The 12,632-nt window shown below is 46.1% G+C and overlaps 1 protein-coding gene across 2 annotated transcripts in view; it reads right to left on the bottom strand.

Moving 5' to 3' along the window:
• The window catches only part of LOC141083091 (C-reactive protein-like), an 85,591-nt gene that overhangs the window by 64,289 nt on the left and 8,670 nt on the right, over positions 1-12,632 (bottom strand). The window contains exons 2-3 of one of the 2 annotated variants that reach the window (XM_073567280.1): positions 6,615-6,650; positions 5,246-5,301 (exon numbers count right to left, since the gene is read on the bottom strand). In XM_073567280.1, the coding sequence (XP_073423381.1) occupies positions 5,246-5,301; positions 6,615-6,650 (92 nt within the window). The remainder of the gene's footprint in view (positions 1-5,245; positions 5,302-6,614; positions 6,651-12,632) is intronic. The other variant, XM_073567281.1, reaches the window with a different exon arrangement.

The raw sequence follows: 12,632 nt of genomic DNA, 5'->3' as shown, positions 1-12,632 counted from the left end.
TCTTGGCTAATGCATACTGGGACTGAGTGCGTCTGTGTCTGCCTCCTGAAATGTCTACGGAGATTTTGAATGTTTAAACTATACTATATATACCTTGTATCTGGTGATACTGTACTCTTTTTCAACTTTTTACATTATTGTCTAATCCATACTGACCCTGAGAGCGTCTGTGTCTGCCTCCTGAAATAAATAGGGAGATTTACAATGTTTAAACAATACTATATCTACCTTGTATCTGGTGAAACAGTACCCTTTTTCTACTTTTTATATTCTTGGCTAATGCATACTGGGACTGAGTGCGTCTGTGTCTGCCTCCTGAAATGTCTACGGAGATTTTGAATGTTTAAACTATACTATATATACCTTGTATCTGGTGATACTGTACTCTTTTTCAACTTTTTACATTATTGTCTAATCCATACTGAGCCTGTGAGCATCTGTGTCTGCCTCCTGAACTACATACGGAGATTTTTTCTATTTTAAGTATACTATATATACCTTGTATCTGTTGATCCAGTACCCTTTGTGCCCGAAAGTCATCCTCCACCCACCACTCTAAGTGCATCATTGACACCTGGAACATTGGCCCACATGTGTGATTATTTCTTGCGGATATTCTTTTTATATTATGATGTGATCCATACTGAGCCTGTGAGAGGCTGTGTGTTACTCAAGAAATATATATGTAGATCGCAAAATGACCCCAACACTGTATACAGCTGTACGCTTGGGATCCATTCCTCTTTTACTGCTTTTTATATTGTTGTGTAATCCATACTGGGCCTCAGAGCGTCTGTGTCTGCCTCCTGAAATCATTACGGAGATTATGAATGTTGAAACTATACTATATATACCTTGTATCTGGTGATACTGTACCCTTTTTCTAGTTTTTAGATTGTTGTTGAATCAATACTGGCCATGACAGCGTCTGTGTCTGCCTCCTGAAATATGTGCATAGATTTAGGGTGGCACGGAGGCTCAGTGGATAGCACTGCAGCCTTGCAGCGCTGGGGTCCTTGGTTCAAATCCCACTAAGGACAACATCTGCAAGGAGTTTGTATGCTCTCCCCGTGTTTGCGTGGGTTTCCTCCGGGTACTCCGGTTTCCTCCCACATTCTAAAGACATACTAATAGGGAATCTAGATTGTGAGCCCCATTAGGGACAGTGATGATAATGTGTGCAAATTGTAAAGTGCTGCAGAATATGTTAGCGCTATAAAAAAATAAAGATTATTATTATAATTATTAATGTTGGAACTATACTATATATCCCTGGTATCTGGTGTTAAAATGAAACACCATGCAGGGCCGGGGGTTACTCAGTACCGGGCCTTTCAGGCTCTTTTAAGGGGGAAGTATGTCACGGTGGTGATTGGGACCCAGTCCGTGGCCCAGGGTGTCCAATAAAGAAGATGACAGTTCAGATGAGGGGGAAGATGGTATGATAATTAATTTGGAAAAGAGGGATCGTGATGCCACCCGTGGTACTCGACTAGGCTAGCCGACGCTGCAATGCATATCCTCTGGGACGGTATTAAAGCATCCAAGTTGATGAATCTCTCCACGGACACAGCTGTATCCCAGGGCAGTTGAGATGGTGCTTGTGAGCTGGTGATGTAGCAGGCGAGTTGTAAAAGACACAAAGGACACAGTTGGGTGCAGTTTCTGAGTTTTTCCTCAAAAGTTTTGTGCACAAGATGACCCGCTTGGTACTGTGTCCTCCGAGGGAGGGGTCCGGCAAACTCCAAGGTAGATCAGGAACACCTGTTCAAGACTCCTCCTTGTGTATCCTTTGTAGGCCGTGTCTCTGCGCTGATCTCTCCCTTCCTTCCTGCTGTGCGCCTTCGCAAACAGTGTCCCAAGCCGGCAGCCACGGATCACACCGGGCGACGTGGATCAGGCCCCGGGGTCTTTTATTCCAACTGCTGCCTTTTTGAGTATTGAGTGCGGCTGCGACTGAGGCACTTAAAGTTACTACAGCCTCCGTCTTTCTAGCTGAGCCCTGTATTTCTCTACTACCTTCAGGAGCCACCTTCCCGAACGAGGCCTGGTCCTTCCTTCGCCAGAAACGGGCTGCACAGGTGGCTTATTGCACTTCCCGTGCCCCAAGGACCCCTTCCTTCCAGTCTAGGAGCTTGGACAAGATGTTTCTCTCTTCTCTGACCCTCAGCCCTGTCACAGCAATCCTGCTCTTATTCTGTCCTGTCACCGACTGGCAACTCTCTAGAAAGATCGATTTTCCTCAGACTAGCTACACCCACCAACTGTCACCTTGCACTCTCTCATTGGATGGCCACAATCACTCTACTACCTAAGCTCCCCCACTGTACCTACCTTCCACACTAACCCCCAACACCCTTTCCTAGTCAGTCTGGGATGAGGCCATCCTCCCGCCAGGTACACCCAGATGCCCTGACTAACTAGTGTGTGTGTTGAGTGCAGGGTTAGGAGTCCTGAGTGGTGATCTCTCCTTACCTGAGGGTGGGATACCACACCTTTGGATGAGGTGCAGTACCTCTGTGGCGACCATACCATCAGGGGCACCATAGTACCCTTTCTCAACTTTCTATATTGTTGTCGGATCCATACTAGGCCTGACAGCGTCTGTGTTTGCCTCCTGAAATGTATACGGATATTCAGTATGTTTAAACTATACTATATATACCTTGTATCTAGTGATACTGCACTCTTTTGCAAATTTTTATATTATTGTCTAATCCATACTGAGCCTGTGACAGTCTATGTCTGACTCATGAAATATATACAGAGATTTAAAATTATCCCTAGACTGTATAAAGCTGTCCGCTTCTGATACAGTACCATATATCTGCTTGTATTTTTATTCCATTTTCACAAAAATTATTAAGTATGGTGGAAGAGGCCATGGACGTGGGTGTGGGGGTTCAGCTGGTACTGATGGTGGTGGTGCATCTGCTGGTAGTGCTAAAAGCACAATAGCAGCTAAGGCAGGAGGTGTTGAGCCTGCGTCATCATCTGGCACAAGAAGGCCTTTAAGGCTCCCTTTTATGGGAGTAAGTAAACTGCTTTTAAAGCCGGAGCATCAGGAACTGGTTTTGCCATACATTGCCAAAACAGCCTCCAGCGCTATTAATTCCTCTTCTGAAGTTTACAAAAATGCAAGCACCGAGTCGTCAGTGCAGGCTTCTGGTCAGGAACCACCCCTTTCCTGGTCTCCTTCACCGCCACCCAAAGTGCAGGATGCGGCAGCCCACAATTCAGATTACTCCATGGAGCTCTTTTCACTAGCCATGCCTGTTTTATCAAGTGAAATCCTGAATTCCCCAGTCCAATATGAATCGGAGATGGAGTGCACTGATGCACAGCCACTGCTAGATGATTCCGCTGGTACATTCACCCACAGCACTACATTCCTCTCGCACTTTATAGAGCCAGAATGTGACACTGATGAAACTCAGGTGCCCCCTATACCACCTTACATGGTGACACAGAGGAATGTGCAGATAAAAGTGTCAGTTCCCTGAGCAGGTGGGGCGTCCTACTCGTGGGAGATGGCAGTGGCACAGGGCCCCTCATAGTACGCAAAAGTGTCTCTGCCGGTGGGAGGGCCCACTCGCCGTCAGACATACCGTCATAATATGAGGGGCCCTGTGCCAGTGCCGTCGCCCACAAGTGGGCCCCCCATGCTTGCTCAAGGCCACAGCACTTGCAATACTTACCTCTCCCTGCTCCACCACCATGATGTCTTCTGCATTTTCTGACAGTGACATTCAGGTTATGGAGCACGTTGACATCACGTCTGTATGCCCTCTACCGAAACATTACAAGTGCAGAGAGCTTGAAGATAGCAATGCTGATCAGTCCAGAGTACAGCAGTGCCCAGTGAGGAGAGGTATTTAATTTTTTTTAAATGTTGGGAGCATTTTTTGGGGAGCAATATACACTGGAGAATGATATATGGGGCCCATCATATACTGGAGCATTCCAAATGGGGGACATCAGACACTGGAGCAGCATTTACGGGGCCCATTATACACTGGAGCATTAGAAATGGGGCCCAATATATATTGAGCATTATTTGGGCCCATAACACACTGGAGCATCGTCCATGGGGACCAACATATACTGGAGCAATCCAAATGGGGGACATCAGACAATGGAGCAGCATTTACCGGGCCTATTATACACTGGAGCAATAGGAATGGGGCCCATTATATATGGAGCATTATTTGGACCCATAAGACACTGGAGCATCATTCATGGGGACCAGCATATACTGGAGCATTCCAAATGAGGGACATCAGACAGTGGAGCAGCATTTACAGGGCCCATTATACACTGGAGCATTAGAAATGGGGCCCATTATATATGGAGCATTATTTGGGCCCATAAGACAGTGGAGCATCATCCATGGGGACCAACATATACTGTAGCAGTATGTGGAGCTCATCATATACTGTATGGAACATTATATGGGACCAATTATTCTGTATGGAGAAATATATGGGGCTCATTATTCTGTATGACGCACTAGGTGGTGGCCATAATACTGTATGGAGTACTATAGTGTCTGTTTTTTGAGCTATTGTAGAATTTAAAATAGATAATATCAGTCATGTCATGTAAGCAGTGAAGTATTTTTCATTGTACTATACCTATATTTCTGTGCCATATCAGAGCATTATGAATTGTGGTATGTGTTAAAAGGGCGCACTGACACTCTTTGGCCCAGGACACACGAAAACCTGGAGTTAGCCCTACCCCCCCACAACTTTAGCCAAATAACCCCCAGTTTTTAATGCGTAACTATTATAAAGTAAATTAAGGTCGACAAGCTTCAGTAATAAGAATTGATGTTTTTGGCATTGAAATGGGCACTGTAGGTGTGTTCACTGTCCTCACCCCCTGCCGACTTTGCTTCACCATTGACTTGCATTGGGTTCCGTGTTTCAGTCGGACCCCGACTTTTCCCTATAGTCGGCCGATTTCGCTCGACCCGACTTTTAAGAAAGTCGGGTTTCATGAAAAAAGGCAAAGTCGCTCATCTCTACTCACCACACTTCCAACATAATGAAATTGAAGGGTAACATTTGTAAGAAAAAACTCAAGGGCATAGAAACATGTCAGGGTTGATGGAACAGCATTATAGCAGATAAGCACAGGGTTGTCAAAAGAAAGCAAGGAGCCGAAAGAGCCGAAAAATAACTTTTCACAATCACTTTCTTTTTTTGATCTAATAATAAAATATTAAATGTAGCTCCTATACCTTGTGCTGCTTGAGAACCGATGAGACCCATCAGAAGAACAGGTAATGGCATCCACCTTTAACGTACATATTGGTAGAAAAGATGATAGTTATAGAAAAGTAATAGGTAAGTAATATTTGTTATAATAACCAGAGTAAAAACAAGACATGCAAGATAATAAAATATTCCTGACTCATATAAATACACATGAAAGGTTTGTGATTTGTGGCTGATGTAACTGTCCTAGTGCAGGCGGAATAGCCGACATAATATACTATGAAAACAGTGCAGTCTATAGTCATGAATCTGAAAATGTGACTAAAAACTTCTATACATTTCCCAAACTGGGGCCGATTCACCAAGTCTTGGTTGTTGTTGAAGGCTCCAAATTCATTAAGAAGAATACAACACTAAATTTGATGCATCTTCTGAATAGTATGCGTCTTGTGTGCCATACTAGACTTGCTGCTCCAGTCAATGACAGGAGAAATATTTCTGGTATATAAAATGCTGACACATTTGATGAATTTGATAAGTAGGCGCAGCCACTCCATGTCCCACCCCAGATCCACCTCAACTTCACCTATTTTGGTGGAGCTAATTTCGACTGGCGTTAAAAGCGTAAAACCTTTCATGGATCAGTCCCAATGTGTGTTGAGAATTTGCAAAGTACTGGGAACTAGAGAGGAGAAAATTGATTTGTGGGACTCAAGTCCATCAGTCAGGCCAGGATCCGCAGCGTAGCTTTTGATTAGTGAGGCGGACAAATGATGTTACTCCAGCCAGGCTAATCAAAAGCAGCTCAAGGTGAAGGTAAGAAATTTGCGAGCCTCCTGTCTAGTAGCCAGAGACTAGCCACCTGAATGATGCACGGTAGTACCACAAATCGATCCGCCCCTGTCTATTGAGACCTCAACATTGGATTGAAAGTTATAGGCACACCTTATATCTATAAATATAACACTTACAGAGAGTATGTCTCTTTCATACAAGGTATTTTACAAGGTGATTCTCAGGATGCCCTGGAAACCACAAATTATTGGGTTGAGGCTGAATGTATATGCAATAAGTAAGGCTACCTTCACACATGATTTTTATCAGTAATTTTATGTGAGTTTTTTTTCTTGGTTACTTTGGTGAGTTTTTGTTTAAATTAACGTATTTGAGCCTTAGCTTTCTTTGGTTGCATCTTTTTCAATTACATTTTTACCATTACCAAAGATTGATCATAGAATACCATTAGTTGCAATATTAAAAATGCAATAGTCAAAAAACACCGCAAAACTCATTGTACAATGCAAGGAATCTGTCATCACAAATGTACACTTTAAACCTACATCTTAGCCTTGCAGCGGATGGAACAATTGTTTTACTTTTCAAATCTGTTACCTTGTTGCCTCTCTGAATTGCTGGTTTTTGTTCATTCTGCGTCACAAAGAATAGAAACCGATCAAAAAATGTCATGCACCCGAAAATGGGACCAATAAAAACGTCAACATTTCCCGCAAAAAACAAGCCATCACATGGCTCTGTCAGAAGAAATATGGAAAAATTATATGTATCAAAATATGGCTGCAAAAACTAGTTTTTGGGGAAAAAAAAGCATCTTTTATTGTTTGACAGCAGCCAAACAGAGAAACCCGATATAAATCTGGTATCGCTGTAAATGCATCAACTCTAAGTCACCTAATCATTCATACTGCATGAGGAATGGCATAAAAAATAAATAGAATAAATTATTAACCTTCTACAGACTTGTTCATTTGCCTCTCAAATATCATAGTGAGGCTTGGCTCTAATTTATCCTGTGCTCTACGCTGAGCACTTACTCCGGGGTTCACTTGTAAATCTCTGAAATACGTGATTCAGATGGTGTATCAACATGATCACTGCACCCTTAGATGAATTTATTGAGAGGTGTAGTTTGTAAAATGGGGTCATTTATGGTTTGGTTTTTTTTTGCTGTTCTGGCACCTCAGTTGCTCTCCCAGTGGGTTATAGCGCATGCAAATCATAACAGTAAAATCTGCACTACAATATGGTGCTCCTTCCCATCTGATCTTTGCACTTTGGGGGGGTATTGACGCACTCAGGAAAAATTGCACAACAAACAGATGTTAATTTTTCCAATTAATATAATAAAAATTACAAATTTGGGGCTAAAACAACATTTTTACAATAACAATGCTATTATTATTTATTCACTGCCCAATGGTATACATTTCTGTGAGAAACATGCAGTGTCAACATGCTCACTGCACCCCTACATTAATTCATTCAGAGGTGTAGTTTGCAAAATGACATCACTTATGAGAGGGTTTCCGCTGTTCTTAATGTGATGCTAGTCACTGCTCACAGATGAGCCGTGAGGCAGAAGAGTCAGATGGCTTGGGATCAATACCGAGAGAGCACTTTTTTATCACTTCTAATAAAGTATTGTACTTTTGTTAATTTTATGCCTTTTTTTATATGTTATCACCGAGAGAGTACATAGATAACCAAGGGAGAAGATGAAGGCGTAAGTCAGGTCACAGTCCAGGGTCAATAACCAGAGATAGTGAATCAAAAGCCAAAGGACAAGACAAACGAATAGTCAGAACAGTGTCCAAATGGTCAGGCAGCAGAAGATCAGAGCTCTGAGCAACAGAATCAGGCTAACAGTCACAGAGAAGCACAAACTACATCTGGCAGGGATCAGGGGCAGACAGCTCAGTTAAGTATCTAGGCGATTACCAGAACACTGAACACCTGCAGAAAGTCGTGCATGCCCCAGACACAGATTGGACAGCTAAGCTGTCACTCAAGGCACCATCAACCCAGCAAGCCCATCCCAGTATTGGACAACCTCAGCAAGACAGTTTCCATAGAACAACATAGCAATCATTCACTGAGCGGAGGAATTGTGACAGTGCCCCCTCTTCTAGGAAACCTGCGATGGAAGGTCCTGACCAGACGATCGGCACTGACAGCTCGAGCAGGGACCCAAGATTTCTTTTCCAGTCCGTAACCTCTCCCGGACTTTCTGGGAATCAACAATCCTTTGAACCTCAAACTCAAATCTGTTAATGACAGAAACCAGTGGAGGTTGAGATGAAGGAGACAAAACAGACTCTTCAGCAGTGATTTATGAAATACATTTGGAATGCAAAAAGATGGAGGGAGTTTTAATCTGAAAGCCACTGGGTTGACTACCTCCAAAATATCATATGGACCAATAAACTTAGGACTCAACTTGGTTGCTGGCACTTTCAATTTAATCTAATATATAAAGCTCAAAGTGTGTATGCATGTATGTATGTATGTATGTATGTGTGTGTGTGTGTGTATGTCCGGGATAGGCATCCACACTGTCGCAGCTACAGCCACAAAATTTGGCACAGTCACACGTCTGGACCCTGAGAGCATCCTAAGCAATGTTGTGAGGCGAAATTTTAACCCCACGCGTTCCAATTCACCAAACAATTTTGCCCCTATCTACATACTAGGGAAAAAGTGTGTGCGCGTCAAGCCCCGCCACTCATTATGATGTCATAATGGTTGACTATGAGATGGAGGATGTGTGATGGGTATATGGGCACTGGACTATGGGATGGAGAATGTGTGATGGGTATAAGGGCACGGGACTATGGGATGGAGGATATGTATGACGGGTATATGGGCACGGGACTATGGGATGGAGGATATGTATGATGGGTATATGGGTACTCGACTATGGGATGGCGAATATGTATGATGGGTATATGGGCATGGGACTATGGGATGGAGGATAATTATAATTTGTTATAACTAACCACAGTTAGTTACTATGCCCGGGCAGCGCCGGCCTCTTCAGCTAGTCTAATATATAAAGCTCAAAGTGTGTATGTATGTATGTATGTATGTGTGTGTGTATGTCCAGGATAGGCATCCGCACCGTCGCAGCTACAGCCATAAAAATTGTCACAGTCACACGTCTGGACCCCGAGAGCGTCCTAAGCTATGTTGTGAGGTGAAATTTTAACCCCGCGCATTCCAATTCACCAAACAATTTTGCCCCTATCTACATACTGGGGAAAAAGTGTGTGCGCGTCAAGCCCCGCCCCTCATTATGATGTCATAATGCCCCTATCTACATAATGGGGAAACAGTGTGTGTGTATCAAGCCCGCCCCTCATTATGATGTCACAATGGTTGCCATGGCGACGCTGATGTCATCATAGGTTGCAAGCACCGCTGCTCATTATGATGTCATAATGGTTGACTATGGGATGGAGGATATGTATGATGGGTACGGGCCTGTGGGATGGTGGATATGTATGATGGGTATATGGACACTTGACTATGGGATGGAGGATATGTATGATGGGTATATGGGCACTGGACTATGGGATGGAGGATATGTATGATGGGTATATGGGCACAGGCCTGTGGGATGGTGGATATGTATGATGGGTATATGGACACTCGACTATGGGATGGAGGATATGTATGATGGGTATGGGACTATGGGATGGAGGATTTGTGATGGGTATATGGGCACTGGACTATGGGATGGAGGATATGTATGATGGATATATGGGCATTGGACTGTGAGATGAAGGATGTGTGATTGGTATATGGGCACTCGACTATGGGATGGCGAATATGGGTATTGGACTATGGGACGGAGGATATGTATGATGGGTATATGGGCATTGGATTATGAGATGAAGGATGTATGATGGGTATATTGGCATTGGACTATGAGATGAAGGATGTGTGATGGGTATATGGGCACTCGACTATGGGATGGCGAATATGTATGATGGTTATATCGGCATGGGACGGAGGATGTGTGATGGGTATATGGGCACTGGGATGGCAGATATGCATGATGGGTATATGGGCACAGGACTATGGGATGGAGGATATGTATTATGGGTATATAGGCATGGTGTTAGGTGTCGGATTCGTGACACTGCACAGCGGGAATCCAGAGCCAGACATCCAGCGGTCTCCCATTCTCCTCCGACCGCTCCGGGTGCTGCTCAGCAATCACGGCGAGCCAGGCGTGCTACTCAGACTTGCTCTGACAGCCTGGATGTTGCTGCCACCTCTGGTGCAGCAATGGTAGCGCATCCTGTTCTGCAGGGAACCGCTCCTGAGGCTAAGTCCTCATGCCGTGCTACTGGGCATGCCCGCAAGGTGACCCCTCACTGGAGAGCAGGGGTCACATGCTCAGGTCCTGCGTCGGATCTGATTGGTCCTTTCCAGGGTACTGGAAGGTCCCGGAAGCGCATGGCTATAAAAAGTCCGCATGGCGGCTCGGCCATGCGCTAGTGTAGCATATTATGCTGTGTGTGTATGGTGATGGATGCATGGACTGGTGACTGACTTATTATGAAATCCCTTCCCTTGGATAATACGATTGGTGACTGTGTGTTGGGTTAGTCAGCTCCAGGTTGTGGCAAGCTACATGCCATTGTGCGATCCACGCCTACACTAGCGTCCGTCGGTGCCCGGTTCTCGGCGCCGACGCTTGCGGCTTTAGTTGCCGCTGCGCTGCAATACCAGCAGCTATTGGTGTTCGTGGCTGCGACGCCACACGCCGGCTCCTGTGACGTTAACAGGACCAGCGCCTATGCATATATTTTTGCCAAGTGACTCTGTGTCTGAACAGAGCCGCTCCTAGCGTTCGGGTGACGTTAACCCGTGCGCACTACGGCACCTTCTGGTGCATCTGCCATTGTCCAGCAGCGGTCTAGTCACCTACCGCACGGTGGACCCCGGGCGGCGAACGCACCCCCTATTATTTATATTTCCCTAACATTACACTAGCGCCAGGGTCTGGCTGGCAATGGCAGACGTGCAGCAGTTGCAGCGCTATATTCGGCAGCTGGAGAGCAGGTTGGCGGCTATTGAGAGCGCCAACTCAGCAGCGAATACCGCGCTAGCTGCTGCCCAGACAGTCGCCGAGGCTGTCTCACGTGCGCCCGCTTTTTTGCCCATGCCGACACTTTCTCGCCTCCCGCTTCCCGACAAATTTTCGGGTGACAGCGCCACCTGTAGGGGATTCGTCAGTCAGTGCTCAATTCAGCTTGAGTTACTGGCTGCACGGTTTCCTACAGTGCGGGCTAAGGTGGGGTTTATTGTGTCACTTTTGTCTGGCAGAGCCTTACAGTGGGCCACGCCATTGAGGGAACGTGATGATCCCGTGGTTCAGGGTGCTGCTCAGTTCCTCATGGCCCTGAAGCAGGTCTTTTTGGGACCACGGATCACGCACGACACCTCTTTACAATTACTCTCCCTAACACAGGGGTCACTCTCGGTCAGCCAATATGCCGTCCAGTTCCAGACATTGGCTTCCGAGTTAGAGTGGCCGGACAAAGCCTTAGTCCCAGTGTTTTGGAGAGGGTTGGCTGAGCACGTTAAAGACGCTCTAGCTACCAGAGAGGTTCCCACAAGTCTGGAAGATTTCATTGCCGTTTCCACCCGCATTGGCCTCCGGTTTACGGAGCGCGGGCTGGAACGGGCACAATCCAGACGTAGGGTTAACTTGGCTCCCACATTCACCGAACCACTAATATACCCTGCACAGGAGCTTTCACCCTCTGAACCTATGGAGGTGTCTCGCACCGGCTCAAAGCCACGACCGATGCGAAGCTCTGCACGTTGCTATCAGTGCCGACAGTTTGGTCACCCGGCTAGCACGTGTCCTCTGCAGGCGAAAAGGCGTCCACGCCCAGTGGCCGTAGGTAGTGGGCAGTCCAATATGAAACCCTTCTCACCCAAACCGGTATTCCGGGGCATCTTAGACAGTGGGTCCTCCACCTGGGAGGCAGAGGTTACCGTGGACTCTGGGGCCGAGGGGAACTTTATGTCTTCTACCTTCGCCCAGAAACACGCCATTCCCCTGGTACTATTACCTCAGCCTCTGACCATCAGGGTGGTTAACGGAGCACCGTTACCCTCTCAGGTGACCCATCAGACAGCTCCACTAGGGCTCACTATCTCACCCTCTCATCATGAGACTCTGTCCCTGCTAATCCTGCCAGACGGCATCGATCAGGTGCTGCTCGGGGTTCCCTGGCTTCGGTGCCACTCTCCTCATATCGAGTGGGCGACAGGGAAGATACTGGCCTGGAGCAAGGACTGCGAGGGGAGATGTCTGAGGGGCAGTCTTCAGGTGGCTTCCACTGAAGTGCCTGCAGATCTCTCCACACTACCTAAACCCTACCACCAATACGCGGACGTCTTCTCCAAAAAATCTGCAGAGATGCTCCCGCCGCACCGTCCTTACGACTGCCCGATAGACCTCATGCCAGGCACAGAAACTCCTAGAGGCTGTGTGTATCCACTATCTCTCCCTGAGACAGAAGCTATGTCACAATACATCCGGGAGAACCTGGCTAGAGGCTTTATCAGAAAGTCGGTGTCACCGGCTGGAGC

This window comes from Dendrobates tinctorius, unplaced genomic scaffold (genome assembly GCF_039654945.1).
Source record: "Dendrobates tinctorius isolate UK_male_01 unplaced genomic scaffold, ASM3965494v1 ptg000019l, whole genome shotgun sequence".
NCBI classification, from domain to species: domain Eukaryota; kingdom Metazoa; phylum Chordata; class Amphibia; order Anura; family Dendrobatidae; genus Dendrobates; species Dendrobates tinctorius.
Note: the sequence above shows the minus strand (reverse complement) of the source record. Positions and strands in the feature narration are given on the sequence as shown.